The sequence below is a fragment of the Colius striatus genome, chromosome 8 (genome assembly GCF_028858725.1).
Source record: "Colius striatus isolate bColStr4 chromosome 8, bColStr4.1.hap1, whole genome shotgun sequence".
NCBI lineage: Eukaryota > Metazoa > Chordata > Aves > Coliiformes > Coliidae > Colius > Colius striatus.
This window is the reverse complement of record NC_084766.1, coordinates 25,755,827-25,774,321: the sequence shown is the minus strand read 5'-3', so window position 1 is coordinate 25,774,321 and position 18,495 is coordinate 25,755,827. Positions and strand designations below refer to the sequence as shown.

The window sequence follows — 18,495 nt, the reverse complement described above, 5'->3', positions numbered from 1 at the left end:
ACAGTGCTTGAGTTTGGGGTCTGGAAATTCATAATAATGGGCAATTAACAGATTTCTGGAAATTTTTTCCCAAGACAGTTAGCCTTTTAGGTGTAAATATATTGAGATCAACTTCCCATGGACAAGTCTGAATGTGACAGACTCAATAGCAATACCACACTGATAGTAACATATCTGTTCTAGATATCTAAAGCTCATTTTGTGAGCAGTACAAATCAGACAATTTGAGATTCTTGTTCCCAAGCACATGGAGAAGGCTGACAATGACCCATGTCCCTTTTCTTCTTTGACACCAGTAGCCTTTTACTTCAGCAATACTTTACCCAGAACTTGGACTACATCAGGGACTGCAGTTTCTCTTCCAAAAGCAGGAACAGAAACAAGTCAAAGGAGTGGTTACTGACTAAAAACAATCCCCACCTTAGGAACACAGTCTGAGACAGACCTCAGCTGTACTTGCAGTTAAAGGAAAGATGGATACCAAAGCAATAGAAAATGAATAGGAAAGAAGTTCCCCAGAAGCTCTCCCTAGCTCCTACCTTTTACAAGAGGTAAGAATAGAAACTGCTTTTTCTGAAAAGCTCAAAGAATGTTATTTTTTACAATGCTGTGGCTGAGATGCTTTCTCACAAGGGCCTCTGTAATTCCTCTCTTCAAGGAGGCAAAAATCACCATGAGTACAAGGTTTACCCCTGGGACAGTGAAATGCCTCTTCAGTAGGGCAGTAAAGCATCACTGTACCTCTGCTATGAATGAGCTGAACCATCACAGGCACCACGCTGCACTCTGGTACCTGAAAACACCACACCATGGGAGGATGCCTTAAATCTTTCTGTCTGCATCAGTCATCAAGGTAAGAGATCCAGGCTCTTAATCAAATGATGGGTGATTCTACCTCTTCCTATTGCTTCCTTGGCAGCTCATCCAGGAACCTTTCCCCAAGAAAAACCTTACATAGTGAGAATGGAGCCATATGGCTTAAAGCCATTATCTTGGCTTGTTTTTCTAAGGGATGGTCTTAATTGTTCTTTGCTATCCAAACAACTTCTGACCTTCTTGTAATACATAGGAACTAAGGGCTGGATGGTGACAGAAGTAATTGAATCTGGACCAGGTATTTCCTGCCTGTCCTTTCTATAGTAAGTGAGATGGAGATTGAAGTTATGTTGGCATGCTGAAGTGATCTCTGCTTACAGAGAGCTATGACACTGTTTGGTTCTGCAGCATGAACAATGAGATGCATGAGGGGGATACCCTCAGTCTAAGTTTTGGTGAGATACCAACAAATATTGCAACTATCTTCAGTAGGTTCTGGGAATATTTAGACTTTCCTTCAAAATCAAAGGCTGGCTCTGAGCTCCTGCGCTGAGGGAGATAAGAAGAGAAGGGTTCCAAATACAAGTAAGGTTGTGATCTCTCTTGTAATATTTCTGAACTTTCAGGCCTGATGCAGAATACCACAAATGATTGCATGAATTTCCTTGAAGGAGCCAGCTTGGACTGGAGACAGCTACAGAACAGGGAGTTCAAACCTCAGATGACTCATTCAGTTGGACAGGCAGGTAGTCCTAGGAGGGTTCATGTTCTCTTCCTGGGCTCCTTTTTGTCCTTTTGTCTTTAGGACAGAGTAGACAGCTGCATTAAGTCCCAGACAAGAGAATGAGGATAAAAAATACTTTAGCAAATGGAAGTGTGGTTCTGTCTGGCACACAGGAACTGTACAAGGACAGAGACAAGCAACTGCTTGAAATATACATCTGTCAGATACTCCAGGAAAACAAAGAACAATTCTCAGAGGACTCACTGATCCTGTGCCCATAGTCAGGATGCCCAGTCCAAGGCAGTCAGAGTGGATATCAGAGTCTCACACAGCACATGCCCCGTATGTCTTCCTCACTCTCCAGCGATGCACACACCCAGGCTGACTACCTATCCCCACATGCTGCACAGGTCTTTTTAAGCCTGTGAGTTTGTTCCATCTCAAAGGAAAAGTTTAGGAATTAACTAAGTTAGTTTTCCCAGTTCCTTTTGTCCCTGACTGGGAATATCAGGTTGCCCCGTGTATCATGCATGTTGTGGCAACTGACAGAATGTCAGCAGGACTACAACTAAAGCTCTTAAATAGCATAAAAGAGCTTCCCATAAGCATGCAGCTCCTGCAGCCTACTGGTGCTAGACAGTAGAAAGTTAGCAAGGTCACAGTCCCCATGGTCAACAAAGTAGAAACATAATTTTCTAACAGGTGGCAATCACCTTGGTATATCTACAGAATAGATTCTAGCTTCACAAAGCTCTGATCTCCTGGCACAGGATACTGATGTACACCATGCCAGTATCTCAAGGTCTTCCCAGATAAATCAGTGTTGCACAACATTTCCTACATTGCTACACTTTTCACTGGATGACTTTGAAAATACTTACTAAGACAAACAATTTTTATTCCCATAGCTCTATGATTTAAATGGAAGAAGTGATTCAGAGTTTACTAGCACATATATTTAACATTTCTATTTTGAAACAGCTGTCAAAACAGGTAAGTTTGGGTAAGATGTGGTGTTCACTTCAGGGAAGTGAGTTACCAAGGCTAAGGAAAAAAAACCAGCTTTGCATCAAGCATGCCCCAAGGCCTGGCACTGAATGCCCCCGCAGCATGGGCTTGCCAGGGGCCACATTCGCTGAGCCAGGCTGCTGAACAGCATCAGGCAAGGATGTGAAAAGAGAATATAAGATGATGCTTACAACCACACTATTTATCTGCAATATGCAGAACATGTGCACAAGGGTGTGTTAAAGTAGAAACATTTGTAGAAACATTCCGGATTTCATGTGGGGCAAACCCTCTCTGAACCTATATGCGTGAGAAACAGCAGCATTCCAGTTGCACTAAGGGGATAATTAGACTCATCTTCAATTAGAAGGAGCTAAATAAGACAGGCCACCAGTCAAACCTGGGTCAGAACAGTGAACTCCATGTTCCTCAAGTGGACTCTGTGGTCTGGGGCCAACGCACAACATATAGCTTTCTCTCTTGGGACTCTGGCCCCCACTATGTCTAGGGCCAGGGGAGTACAGCACAGATTCCTGTAGTCAGTCAACCATGAAAAATTGTTCCAATTTTCCAGTACTAAGAGCCAAGCACACTGATAGACCTTCATCATGACACTGGCTGAGATAATAGGCAGGGCCCATCTGTGTCATGACATAAACTTCTTTCCACCCCATCAGCATCCCCAGTACAAAGTCTCATGCTCAGAAGTATCCAAATCTATCCAGATGTTGATAGATCAGACGTATTTAACAATTTCCCTTGCTCTCATCTTCTTCTCCTTGTTCCTAAAATCTCTGCAAGCCATGAGATATAGCAGTCTAGAGAAATATGAAGAAATACCACGCATTTATTGGGCATGCAACCCTCAAGAAATTCAGCTGCAGAGTTTCAGCACTGAGAGCAGCTTTCAGCAAAAAACTGTAAATATACAATTGCTTCTGCCCTAACACAGTTAAAATGGGTTTTTCATGGAAAGAGGAGAAAGGCACAGCTCCAACACCAAGGTCATCCATTTCATCAAATTTCAAGTTTCCATCAAAGCAAACCAAAACATTTTAAAACTGCAGAACAAAGACAAAACAATGCTGTTAACTTTTTTCCTAAGGTCTATTTTAAAGTAAATGCCTATCATAGAGCAAATCAGACCAAAGGTTTCAAGTTGGTTTGGTCTGAGCTGAGCAAGTCAGCTGAGTCTTACAAAGGACTGCAGACAAGTCTAGTACTAGATGAGGTTACTAGCACTGACACGCTGATATCAACATCAAAAATGAACTAAGCCCAAAGCATGTTCCCATTGCTACACCACCTGTAAGTGGTTACAGCACATCAATCTGCCCAAATCCAAAACCTATCCCATTTTCTGTGATCCTCACTGCTTCCTTAGATTCTTGCTCTCTCCCTTACTGCCACAGATTGCTTTAATCTAAACAGTGGAATGAATGCCAGTGCTTCATAAAGAAACTAGAAGTTCATCTTCACGGTACACACCAGGAGCCACCCCTAAAAATTTCCTGCATCCTCCAGGAAGCCTAGGAAGCAAAGTTTCCCTCCTATTCTGAACCAGAAATTATCAGTATCAAGATCTTCCCAAGAAGGAGAGTTCACCAGCTATATTTCATTCATGTAGGAAGTCTTCAGATAGCAAAATTAAATCCTTGTTTCCTTGCTCTCTAATATGCTAGTAATGGTCAAAGCTTTTTTTTTTTTTTTTGTCCTGAAGAACAACACAGCACAATCTGTGTCATTTCTCTAAACAAACAAGGGGGGAAAAAAGCATTGAAAATCATACACAATGTCTTTTCCAATATCTCAAAGGTGATGAGACACAGATAGGATTTTTTTTGAGTATAAAAGGAAGCCTGAATTCACCCTGTAAAAGCACTCAGTTGTAACTGATTAGCCAAGCAATTCATTTGTGAAGGCAGGAAAAGAAATTGATACTAACTGGACTTCTGGACTATTTGCATAGTAATTAGACCATTTAGCATATCACAAATGACAACTGGGAACCTTTGGGCACTGGTAAAATACTGACCAGCTACAGAAAGTAGTTCAGGCAATAACAATCTACAAGGAGAAGTAGAAGTACATCTTTTCCACAGTGTAAAGAGCTCATTTGACTTGGAGGGAGGATACAAGATGCTTGCATTGGCCTGCAAAAGATGCTGTAGAAACATTCAGATCTCTTTCAAGAGGAAAGAAAAAGAAAGCAAAGGCCAGCTGAACAATGTTGAAGATATCTAAAATTATTATTTCTATTACAATAGAATCTAGAGACATCTTTGTGCTACATGTGAACACACAGTAAAAAATAACCTCTGCCAGCAAGTGATCAGAGCACAGATAAGACAGATGAAAAATGACTAAAAGGAAGTCCTGTATGCACAGGGCAGATTGTGCAGATGGGAAGAGAAGCAAAAACACTTTAGGTAACTGGACAATGACCAGAGAAACTCTAAACTGGGAAAGAAAAGACCTCTCAAGTCCCAGGAAATGGTTGACCTGCAGCAATCTCTCTCAACATGTTATGACAAAGGAAGAAGCTATACTAAGTGATAAAAAGAGGAGTCATTTAGGACTCTCCATTCTCAAGTTTTCTGAATGAGTGATAGAGAGAGACTCTAAAGAGAATCCATTCACCTTCCTTGAAGCATGGTGTTAGTCTGCCTTCTTGCCAAACTGGCCCTTGAAGCAGATAGGGTCAGGAGTACTGTAACAAAAATGTTTAACAAGGGTACTGAGGAGGAGAACAGCAATCAGGAGAGACCAGACTGCTGTAGATGTAAACCTTCTTGATGGAAGGGTTAAATAAAAAAAACCCTGTCTTGTTTCTGAATTAATACAGCACAAAGGAGTGAGGCATGTTGTGAAAAAAATTAAATCACTTTGACCACCCGATCATCTGCAGGTTCTTTGACCCTAGAGATTTAAAATCAGCAGCTCTACAACTCTCAAAACACAGCAATTAAACAAAACTACTGCTGGATGGAGTCTTCCCTCTCCTCTATAAACAAAATACAAATATTTCTACTCACTGTATAGATCTGTTTCATCCAGAATTTCAGACTTGATGATCTCTTCAATCACATCTTCTAAAGTGACAATTCCCAGGACTTCGTAAAAAGGATCCCCTTCTCCTTCATTGTTTACTCTTTGTACTATAGCCAGGTGAGACTTGCCTGCAAGGAGACAGATGAGCAATTTAGACATTTTAAAAATTACTGAAAGATCAGAACTTATAGTAGAATTATGGACACACAGGTATAAATAAAAAGACAAAGAGGTTGGTGACAGGTTGGTGTTCTGTTCATGAAAAAAGGACAAAGTTTAACAGATACTTAAAATCATAATCTGATTTTTGTCTGAGAAAGTCATTCCTGGGTCACATAAATCAATCTAACAAAGAGATCAGTGTTCTCTTTCTAATGTCTTTTCCAGTGAAACTGTCACCCTGGCATTGAATTAATTAGATTATCTTGTTGATGGTTGTTCCACTTTGAAGCCTCAAGCACTGGCAAGAGGAAAGCTAGGCTAGAGCCTTCCTTTGCAGTGAGTTCCCATGGATGTTCTCCTCAAGCTGGAAACAATAGCAACAATGGCCAAACCACGAGTATGTGAACAGGATAAAGCTAGAGAGGTCAGCCCAATCTATGAGTTTCTTTTTTTCTCCTCTCCAAAATAATTTATTTAGACACATTCCATACAAAGGGGGTGTGTGGGACTGTGGGTGTGCTTATTTATGAATGAATTAATTAAAATATTCAAAGCAGCAGTGATCAATGAAGAGAAAATCTGAGATACACTAGTGGCTCTGAGCTGTGCATAATTCACAGTGTATCCTGTATTCTTAAAGCCCTTTCTTATTATTAGGAATAATAATTAATAATAATAATACCCTTCAACCTCACTTTGATACTCTTGGTTGCCAGTTTCCCCAGTTGCCATTGAAACCCGATCCTTAGTAAAACTGCATAGAAAGTAACCTGCACTCAAAGGATTCCTCAAACATAAGTGGCATTTTGAAGTATACACACAGCAGATATCCATATGCTTTCTGAACTCTCAGGAGGTAAGCAACAGTCTCACGTTCTTCTTTGCTAGTCTCAAGAACGATGCTTATCCCCATCCGCAGAAGGCAATCAAAATAGTTCAGCTTTGTTTAGACCCCTTTATAGGCAATAATGTCTGCATGTTTTAAGATCCAGATTATTAGACTAGCAAACATTCAAACTATTCCAACTCGGATTTACTCATGCTTAAAGAATGAAAATATCCTGAACAAATTAGACAAGGAAGGAAAACTTATCAACTACTGATATAAACACTGCATCAGGTCAAGCCAATTCACTTTGGTAAGTTTTTCACATCTGCTTTCCCAGGGACCCAACATAAGCAGTTAAAAACAAATTCTTGGTGAATGCTGTCTGTCGAAAGTTAAATTCTTTTGCTATTCCCAGCTTGTGATCATTTAAAAGGAATTTTCCAAAGCAGGGTCTAATATTAGACTCAAAATGAAGTTTCCATTCCACTTAGGCGATATTCTCACCAAAGTAACTACTGCATAATCTGATTGTCTTGGAGCTACTCGTTTAGATGCAGATGGACATACTTTAAATACCAACTCCACAGCACTGCTGAGTCTTATCTTGAAGAGCCCTTATTCTGCAGTGAATTAATATAAAGACGATGTGTGATTTTAAGGGATGGACACTCATATTGTACTGAAAGTCTTTCACTGTGCCAGGTTTTATGTCTTTGCATTCCTTGCAACGCTTCCAGCTCTTTTTACTGCTCAATGAACAGCATTTAGAAAAGAAAAAAAAAATCATAAAAGCATGAAAGTTTTCAGTACTATTAGCATTGCTGTTCCCCTGTAATATAGTACTCCAATTATATCCTTTCAATATAATGATGTTCAACAAATGTGCCATAAAAAATGTCACATGGACAAAGTCAATATAATTTATTTCCCCAGGGCTTGCTCAGATATCAGTATATTTGCTTTCAAGTCAAAAGGCAGGGCTCCTTCATGCACCATTTCTATCACAGACCAGGGCAGCTCATTTGCACATGCTCATTCAGATGCTAACTCCCGAGGATCACAAATTAGTAAGCAGTGAGTGCTCGGATCTGTAAAAGCAGGTAAAGAAACCCTAAACAAACCCAAAACACCAATCAACAAACAACGTTATCAACTCAGTGTTTCAGCTTTGATCAGAACCACCAAACTACAGCTTTCTCCACTTCTGTACTGCTGTTCATCATACAGATGAACTAGGTGATTAAAAGGATAGTCTTTATAACAGTGGAGTCCTGCACACAGTTACACGGAATGAGAAAGTTGTATGGAAATGGGATTGGGGAAGGACCTGAGGGGGCTCTAACACCATGGGAAGTTGTGCATGACTTTCATTCATAAAACCAGTTACATGCCCTTTCCATTAAAGCAGTCCCTACCAAGAATTTGGGATCAGTAGAATGTGTTAGCAGCTGCAGCCCTCTGATCTCAACAACTACTTAAGGTGAAACAAGTGACTAAAATCTATCCCAGATACTGCTTTCTTATGCAAAGTGATCTGATAAAGAATTAGTTAGGAATGGGTATAGGACATTTTGCACTTCCTACAATGAAAAAGAAGGCTACAAACATTTTTTCCACGTCTGCCATCATCTCTTATTTTTATTTGTTTTTATTTATCACTTGATGTGTCAAGAAAATTGAAACTTGTCATAGTATCAAATGTGATTGCATTTTTTGGTGGGCAGCACTGATGTTCAGCTCTACCTTCATTATTAAAACCATACATTACAGAGAGATTATCTATTGAAAACAGATAAGCTATCCAAATACAGGCTGACACCAACCTTTATTCCCCCTCTGCTGTCAAGTTTGCCTGCTCCTGACTTTCACAAACTCATCACTTGCTGGGGTCAGATAAATTTAAGACAATATAATCGGGCTGTCTTTTGCTGCCAGTCTTCTCCTTCCTTTGCATTGGCTCTAATGCTCATGCAGTCACTTGATGAGCCAGATTGGATCCAAAAATTACATTTCTTCTGTCTCTGCAAGTCTTCTAAATTATCCTGTGATTCTATGAGATTGTGCAAGGCCTGACTGAAATCCCAGCCCAAACTTAATTTCTGTCTTTTCATTAACAAATTTCTACTTATCAACCTAAAAAAAAAAACCCTGCAAAATTTTCAGTACATAAAGATGATATGGAAAGGAACAATCCCAGGCACCAGTACAGGCTGGGGGGCGAACTGCTGAAGAGCAGCTCTGCAGAGACAGACCTGGGAGTCCTGACTGATAATAAACTAAATATGAGCCAGCAATGTGCCCTCGTGGCCAAGAAGGCCAATGGCTTCCTGGGATGCATCAAGAAAAGTGTGGCCAGCAGGTCGAGGGAGGTTCTTCCCCCCTCTACTCTGCCCTGGTGAGGCCTCATCTGGAGTCCTGTGCCCACTTCTGGGCTCCTCAGCTCAAGCAGGACAGGGAAGTGCTGGAGAGAGTCCAGAGGAGGGCCATCAAGATGATAAAGGGTATAGAACATATTTCATACGAGGAAAGGCTGTGGGAACTGGGGCTGTTTAGTCTGGAGAAGAGGAGACTGAGGGGTGATCTTGTTAACATTTATAAATATCTAAAGGGTAGGTGCCAGGAGGTTGGGACATCCCTTTTTTCTAAAGTAGTAACAGAACAAGGGGTGATGGGATGAAGCTGGAACACCAAAAGTTCCACTTAAACATAAGAAAAATCTATTTCACTGTTGAGGTGAGGGAGCCCTGGCACAGGCTGTCCAAGGAGAGTGTGGAGTCTCCTTCCTTGGAGGTCTTCAAAACCCACCTGGACATGTTCCTATGTGACCTGATCTAGGTGAACCTGCTTCTGCAGGGGTGTTAGACTAGATGATCTCTAAAGGTCCCTTCCAACCCCTACCATTCTATGATTCTATGAAAGGCAGCATTTAAGCTTTACTCATCTGGAATGCCACAACATGGCTTCGTATGTGAATGTTAACAGCATGTGAATGGTAACAGCAACATGATACCACGAGCCAGACTACACTGCAGTAGATTATAATACTGTTGGCATAGCTTTGAAGCAAAAGAGAAATCTCCAAGTAAATGGTCCAAAGGCAAAGGTGTAAATCTGGAGCTCTGAGCCGTAAGCAAAGGCTTATACGTGACATGTATAAGCTTATATAATGAGTAAGCAACTAGAGATGTCTCTATTCCTGCAGGAGATTTATGAACTTTGTAATCGGGAAGATTTATATGTGTTATTTCCCCCATGCAAGACACAGATATCACTGAAGGCTCTCAGTTTCCTTTTATTAACAACAACAAAAAAAATCAGCGCTAAATCAAAGCTATGGTAGACATTTGTAAACCAGAAGATTCCTATTCAGTCATTTTGTGGTAAACCTAGAATCAGGCTAGTTCATTTTTGTTAAAACCAGTAATCTGAGTCCATTTGCTGTCAGTGAGTGCCCTGTTTAATATGCCTACAATGACGTGGAGAAAAATCCCAGGAGATGTTTAGCTGCCCTTGGATTTGCTAACTAATGATCAGTGCTTCTGAAAAATCTCCCAGTTTATTCTTACCAAACTGTTTTGGTTTTGACTGATTTCTGTCAGTTAGATTCAAAGATTCCACAATGCATTCATTATGCAAAACAATCAATTTTAAAATGTCTTGTATAATGTAACTGTTAAAAACAAATCGCTCTAGAATAGCACTGGCTTGCAAGCAATTACATCTAACTAACAAGTGTTTTCCTAAATTTCTTTCCTGAAGCACAGTTCAAGGACACGAAATCTCTCTTCTATTACCACAAATTTGCATTCACACTGTTTGCTTTTGCACCTCTATTATTTTCAATCGGGAAAGCAGACTGCTACATTCAGGGGACTGGAACATCTTTCATAGGAGGAACGGCTGTGGGAACTGGGGCTGTTTAGTCTAGAAAAGAGGAGATTGAGGGGAGATCTTATTAACATTTACAAATATTTAAAGGGTGGGTGTCAGGAGGTTGGGACATCCCTTTTTTCTATAGTAGATAGTAACAGAACAAGGGGTAATGGGATGAAGCTGGAACACAAAAAGTTCCACTTAAACATACGAGAAAACTATTTCACTGTTGAGGTGAGGGAGCCCTGGCACAGGCTGCCCAGAGGGGGTTGTGGAGTCTCCTTCCTTGGAGGTCTTCACGACCCGCCTGGACATGTTCCTATGTGACCTGATCTAAGTGACCCTGCTTCTGCAGGAGAGTTGGACTAGATGATCTCTAAAGGTCCCTTCCAACCCCTACCATTCTATGATTCTCCCTGCCCTCCCCAACCGGTGTACCTCTTTGGGATCACAGCACACCATTCACAGAATCAAGGGAAATCCAAAACTTCTGCACAAACATAACCTAGATCTAGACTAAGCCTTTTAGACCCTGCTCTTTTCAGCAGTAAAGCGTGAAATTTTTTAATATATGTTTGGTAAGGGAAACCAATAACTTAACATTCATTTAACTCATTCTGATCCTCAAGGAAAAGAGTGGAAGTATCAGCACAACCACAAGGAATATGGTGATTCTTTGCCTTTAACCCAGAGAGCTTACAGTCTCATACAAACATTAACTAGAAACCACATCAGCCTTCACAGGAAAATAAAAAAGTACTGCTTTAAATAGATTCTTTGTGTCAAAGCCTGTTCTAGTGGGAGGACACCAAAAAAAGGAAAAACTAGAGAGAGTTTTAGAATGACTTCCTGACAGTGAATTGTATTTGTAAGGAATAGTTTCCCAAGGGAAATGGCAGAAGCTCAGTTACTTGCAACTTCAAAAACTCAACTGGACGAAGCTCCTTTTCAGGACTCAATAATTCTCTGCTGCCCTGTGGCAGATGGAAAAGAAGCAATGAGCTAACATTTTCCATCTCTAGCAGCCTATCACTTGGTGTAGGTGCTCCAACTCAATATCTGTTGCCTGCTCTTCAATCCATTCTGGTCAGACCTTGGTGAGAAGCATGCTATCAAACTTTATTTACTTTGCCCTAGAAAAATTTACTTTGCTCTTTAAGTAGCTCTAGAAAGCTGCTACCTGCAGCTGCTTTACATGCAACTGAACTGAACCTGGAAAGAAACTCCGATCACAAGCTGAGAAGTCACTGTAGGTACATGAGTAAAAGAAATGAGGTGGGAAACAGAAATAACTTGAGAGTAAGCAAAAAGGTCATTTCAACTCAAGAGTTCTGCTATCAAAGTGAAAATCTTAGAGAAGAATCTCACTTAGAGAAGTGAGAACGTGTTGGGAAAACTACTACCAGCTGTAGGCAGGCAGCAAGAGTGAAATTAAAGAGCAGAGAGGGAAAGCTTTGGAAACTACTTTAACGTTAGTAATGATGCCCATGTCAGTGTTTCCCAGTCATGCAGTCCTTACCCAGTTTGGAATTTGGGCTGGATATATATGGCTAGGACTGACAATAACTAGAGTCCATGGGGGTCCAGAATGCACATTATAGCTGGGCTGCTCTCAGTGTTGGCCAGAACATCTGATTTCAGCCTGGTGAATGGACAAACACAAGCTACTTCCCAAAAGAGGAAGGTAATGCGCATGAGAATTATCTGTTGGATTCAAAGTAGGAGAGGAAGAGATTGAAAACATAATGCCAGAGAGAGAAACTTCTCCCAAAAGTAAAGTGCTTATTGACACCTCTCTGAGGCTCTAACCTGAGTACAAAGTGATAATATCAGGTCACTGGGGGCTTGAGATGAGAAATGAGCTGGAAGCTTAAAAAATAAATCAAGGAAGCACTTCAGGGAGTTCAGTACACTAAAGCTGAGAGAAGAGCTGGCAACAATGAGAAGAGAAAATATCGCATCTGGAAAGAGACCTATCACTATCTAGGCTAAAGCAGAATGAAAAGTTTAGATAAAATTTAAGGCAGGCAAATAGAATACTTAAGTCATTCTTGGTCATTGTTCAAATCTTCCACGCTGGATTCAAAAGATACTGAAGTGTGAATTATGCTGATGTGATTTGCCCCATGCCTCCTCTTCCCAAGACAAGTGATGACCTTTTGGAAAGAAGTGTTAGAAATGCATCTCCTTACTGACTTGCACCTCCATAGCATGGTCAACAAGGATTTTTTCTTAGCATTCAAAGACCCTAAAAAGGAGATGTGCTAGTTTTATACTTCTGTTTGTTCAAGGTCATCTTGGTTTATTCCAGCATTTCCTTCAGGGATGAAAAGTGGGCATCAGACAGCAGAAATGCAGCCAGCAGAGGGAGTGCAGATCCTTGGGCTTGCTCAGCTCACAGCCCCAGGTCCTCCACAGGTCTCAGTCCAGCAGCCAGCAACTGGAGAGGAGCAGTCCCAGCTTCTGGCATCCACGGGTACTGGCCTGCTGCTGAATCCAGGCAGACCTCTCTTAAGAGATGTGTGTTTCAGCCTGGGACTCCACAGCAATGAGCAGCATCTGCCATGGCCTGTTCAGTGTTTCCTCTTGCCACCCCATCTTCCACCATCTCCTCTGGGGGGACAACTTCTTGAGCCACTCACAAAGATGCACAAGAAAAACTATCACTTTGTTAGTCTCCATCATTCCCACCTGTCCATCAGGCTCCTTCCACCAACCAACAGTTAATAAACAAACACTAAATAAAAGAAAGAACATCAAGAGATGTTTATGAGGAACAAAAATATAAATCAACCCAAAACAACAATGAACTCAAATGACTTTGACTTTCAGGTAACTAAAACATGACTCCAAGAGAAATAACAGCCTTGCTCTGTGTCATCACAGACAAAAATCCTACTGACTTAATCCTCCTTCTAATCCCGCCTTCCTCGGTTCTTAGAACAAACTGAGTTTAATTTGGGAAGCTTCTAGATTTTGGCGTGTACACCATGAGATTTAAAATCTGACAAAGGTGAAGTACTAGAAGGCACAACAGAAACATGTTTGGATGTTAGGAGGGGGTTAGCTGAGGCCAGCATGCTTACATAAGGACCTAAACCATGCTGAGAGCAAAGTGTACGGGCTGAAAAAGAAGAGCAGCATCTTGGGACTATGGGTCGCGACAGAAACTGGGGGCTGGATATATTATGAGAGGTTTTTTATTACCATCATCAGCTCCTGTAGTTCACTTTTAGCTCACTATTTAGGAAACAAATTTAAAAGCGTTCTTGCGTTACCAGCATCTTAGATCATTAGTATTCTATTTTAATGACCTGTTTTACTTCAGGCCATTTATATCACATGCAGTTTGCAATTCCAGCAGCTGAAATCCTGGCTGGTCGATGGCATTGTCTCGATTTTTCAAGCTCAGCACAAAGCTTTCTAATTTATATTGCGGCAGGAGCCAGTGGAAGCGCAAAGAAAAGCCATCCTGTTAACTTCCTGAATTGGTGACAACGCTCTTCACCCAGCAGAACTTCTACAAGCCCAGAACCACTTCCGTGTGTGTGCTTTCACAGAGAGCGAAGCCGCAGGATAAACACACGCCTGTAAACACAATCAGCGTCGTTGACCTTGACTTCACATGGGCGCAGGATCGGGGCCGTGCAAGCACTTGTACCCTGACGCTGCACATTTGCTTCTCTGAAACGTAACACGAGGCGCACTGATTCACACACCAATTGACACTCCGATTCATACACACTCTGAGCTGGGGCAGCTGCTGTTACAGACCAACTTCCAAGCACTTCAGTAGAGAACGAGAAGGATACTGCAGCAATTTGAAGGCATGAGAAACACAGCTGCCTTCTCACACTGGCTTCTTATTTGGGTGAGGTCCCATGAGGTGTAACGATGCAAGAATGAATGCCACAGAACTGTGTTTCACACTACCAGCAAATTCACTGGGAAGGGAGGAATAGCCTCTGGTTGACTTAAAGGTATGGAACATCTAAATATAGCAAAGTGACAAGACAGACCGAAAGCTACTGATCAGAGAACCTCAAATGGAACAAGTACTTCCAACCCTGAAGCCACCAGCAGCATCTTCACTTTGCTTTGGTGCAATTTTAGCTAAGGGCACAGAGCACAGCTGAATCCTTTACCCATGCCTCTTCATCAAGAACACGTACAGATCAACAGTTACAGATATGCAGGGAGGAAAAAAGTCATTCAGACCACCCAAAGACGTGTTGAAACTGTCTGACACAACAGCAGAGAGAACATCTGTGATTCCAGAATTGGGCATCACAGATACCTAACTACCTGCAAATTGCAGGGTTTTTTTGGAAAAATACAAATACAATGATGTATAAAGAGGTAAAAAAATCCATGAATTTGTATTTGCTAAGGATTTAAGTAGATTTTATCTTGCTGACATGTTACTGTAAATGCCTATAATGCAAAGAGGCCAAAAGAATGCTGACTCAGCAGCTCCAGGAAAAGGAGAGATTACAGTAAACTGCCTTGTTTGAAAGAACGATAATACTGATGGTATATTTGAATGCATTCTTAATATTACTGAAGAACAAATGTAGAATGGCTGGCTGTGTTCCTAGGAGTTTTCAGATGCTCATACATGTAAGATTTTCAAGTGAACTAGTAATACAATATAATCTTTGCATCCACACAAAGCAAGATTAATTTTCTCAAAAATGTTGTTGCTGGGTCAGAATTTAGAAACGGAGACTTCAAAGATTAATCTCTGTGGCAATTACACTATGAATATTTTTAATTACTGACTTTATATAGCAATTTTTTTCATTTCCATTTGCAAACAACCATGTAGTTAGTGTTTTTTTTGGGCCACCCTGCACAGATCTCTGGTAGGCTGAAGGAGGAGGAAAATCTCTCAGATAAGACAGCAAAGCCTTGCTGCTTAAGCAACAGCCACTGGAGAGAACTGGAGATAAGGTGAGGTAGCCTTGAAAGAGGTGAAAGAGGTAGCCTTGCCCCTTGAGCAACAAGACATTGGAGACAAATTGAAGATGAGAAAAGGAATCTAAAGCAGGAGACTGAATTTGTGAAGTTGCCACCACTGGTTTTGCTGAAATGAAGGGCTGCTTTCCTCCAGAAAACTACGGTTCAGCAGGATCTACCCAGATCCTGAAGAAAATCAGTTTGTAACTAAGACCACAATCTATAACGAGTAACCAACAGCAGCTGCCTTTCATAGTTCTACTTCACTCTCCTTTTAAGTAACCCCTTGATTTATTCCAGGTGAACCTGTCCTCCAATATTACTAAAATAATTTGCTACAGTATTTATCATGATTTTTCTAACCCAGTGACAGCGACATTAAGCATGGCATTTGAGGAAGAAAGACAACAATAAAAAGAATTAGTGGAATGGCTGCTTATTGTTTTATTTTAAAATTAAGGCCAAAATTATCTCAAAGATGGCACATAAATCAGGGTAGCTCAACAGCTTTCCAGCTGCTGGCTGTGGATGACAGGGGATGACACGCAAATCACACCTACGCTACAATATTATTCAAATTCTTCCTGTCACCAGATTTTCACCATAACGTGGTATTTTAGTGATGTAACAGGAATTCTGCCAGGATGGTATTTCTTTCACAATCTGCCTATTTAGCTCAGGGAAAGTGTAGTAGAGCCAACTGTTGTTTCTTTGCCACTCTCTAGAAGTCTCTGTCCTTATTTTAGCTCCATTCAAAATTAATCTCAACGCATTTGGTTCCAAATAATCTAAGTACTTAGTTTTACTATCACTGGCTACTAAGACTTCATTTATTTAACAATGTTACTCCAAAATAAGGTTTGTGGTATAGTTTCTCGTAAGGAACAAGGCTTTTGTTCTAAGCAGAATACTTTTTCAGTTGATCTCTGGCAAGGGACAGATCTCTGTCATCTCTTTAAGAGCACTTCTGTGATTTTCCCTAAGCCTAGGCTCCTATACGTTTCTACTAACACGCATTGCATCAAGGTATCTCAGGACAGAAAGAGCTCACAAGGGTTCATTTGAATAACCTGCTACATACAGCTAGAATCCACTGATCTGATGTACCCAACTCCTGCAACACTTTGATGGGAGTTATGGTAAATACAACTCCACCAGCTAGGGAAACAACCTCAGTTACCATAGTTGAATCTACTGCACAGGTCAAAATAGCTTCCCTTGTGAGGACAGAGGGTGAATTAAAACTCAAACTACTCATATCCCTTTGCCCACAAATCTGTGCCCACAGTAGAAGCACTGAGACAGTGTCCCTGCACCCCTAAAAGCCTCTGACCTTGGAAACGGCCTCAGAGCAACTGTGTCCTATGGTGATTTCTGCTTTGTACTTGTTTATTTTTAGCTAGGATTAGGATGAATTCTTCTACATCCCAATAAACATGAAAGTAAACCAGCACTAACTTCTGCTAGAAAAGACATAGGCAACTAGGTCACGCAACATGCATATGCTCACTTCACTGTTATTTTCCGTGACTGCTTGTAAATCCAAGCATTTTGGCTATGCCCATGCAAAAACATCAACATGCACTCCAAACAGACAACCAGTCTACTAGGCTCTGAGGATTTTCCCATAAATCTATGGTATAAACAACAGTATTTATGTAGCATATTAACAATAGCAGAACAGATGTGTGATGCTGTATGTGGTTCACAACAGTATATCCAAGGACTGGGGAATGAGAGAGTTTGGAAATGCTTAAGATTCACAGCTGCAAATAAATAAATATATTAAAATATACATATATACAAACATACACAATCCCAAATGCATGGATTTTGTTGTTAGGGGTTGGTTTTTTTTAAACAGATGGATCTAATATTTGTATTTTTCCCCACTGCAATATCCTTATGTTACCCTGTTGACCTTCTCCTACAATAGAAACATATCCACACCTTTCCTCCCTCCAGACCCTTTCTTGAGCTTCTTCCTGCAGGTTCTGCCTGTTCTGGAAAGGTCCCTCCACAAATGTAGTTATTGGCCAGGTGATGCTGCCTTCACAGAACAGGTCAGGGCTGAGCTCTCATCTGTACCTCAGAGGGTGCAGTTGAAAAATTTCCCTCTTATCCACACACCACATTTTCATGAAACTTATACAAACATGGTATTTCTGACTTTTCTAATTTAATGACTTTCAAAGCTATGGATGATTGGTAATCAAAAAAATAAACAGCATCTGACAAAACCCAAAACAACAAAAAAGCCACAACCAATCAAAAAAACCTCAAGCCAGAAAAAAACCACACCTCTCCCCAAGCAATCTCTCCCACAGCAGTAATAGCGCAGATCCTACACCCGTTCCCCAACTGACAAGAGACAACACACTTCAAAATACTGATATAATTTCCACTTGCAGGAAAGAGGTTTTATTTCTTCACAATAAAGTAATGTAAAAAACCCTCAAATTTGCTAGAAAGCCATGAATCAAAGTGATTATATAAAAACCTACTTTATACTGCACACAATTTATTTAGTTGAAAAGTCATCTGTTTCCAAGTCGAGCTCAAACACACACTTAGTCTAAATAAGATGGACCTGCAACCTCACACACGCCAGGTTACCACACGCAAACGTCCCTGGTCCTTCCAGGCCTTGTGGAGCCGGGAGTCCAGCTACACACACTGCATGGCTGTCCTTACAAGGGTTAGACAAACAGATCAGCAAACTCTGGCAAAAAGGAAATGCATTTTGAGTTCACAGTGGGGCTATCATTTGGCTATTTCTGTAACGCCTGCATCTAAAAAAAGATCCAGTTCACACAAGTAGCTATTTTACCTTACTGTCCCACAAGATCTAAATGCATTTTTTCCGATTACACTTTCCCACCATAAAACACACAACAAAATGTGATAAATACTTTAAAATATTCCTATGAAAGCATTTTGCTTATATATAGAAACATGAGTATATATGGAAACACACAAAACTCTGTGTTTATATATAGATGTCTCCTCACTGTATAACTAATATTAGTTCATGGAACTGAAGTCACACACACCAAAAAAAACCTTAATTCAA

General features: G+C 40.8%; 1 protein-coding gene across 3 annotated transcripts in view; it reads right to left on the bottom strand.

The window, feature by feature from the left end:
- The window catches only part of CNNM2 (cyclin and CBS domain divalent metal cation transport mediator 2), a 123,810-nt gene that overhangs the window by 22,806 nt on the left and 82,509 nt on the right, over positions 1-18,495 (bottom strand). For all 3 annotated transcript variants that reach the window (XR_009819204.1, XR_009819203.1, XM_062001708.1), the window contains exon 2: positions 5,584-5,727. Coding sequence is in view for 1 of the 3 variants with exons in the window: in XM_062001708.1 (XP_061857692.1) it covers positions 5,584-5,727 (144 nt within the window). In the remaining 2 variants the exon portion in view is untranslated. The remainder of the gene's footprint in view (positions 1-5,583; positions 5,728-18,495) is intronic.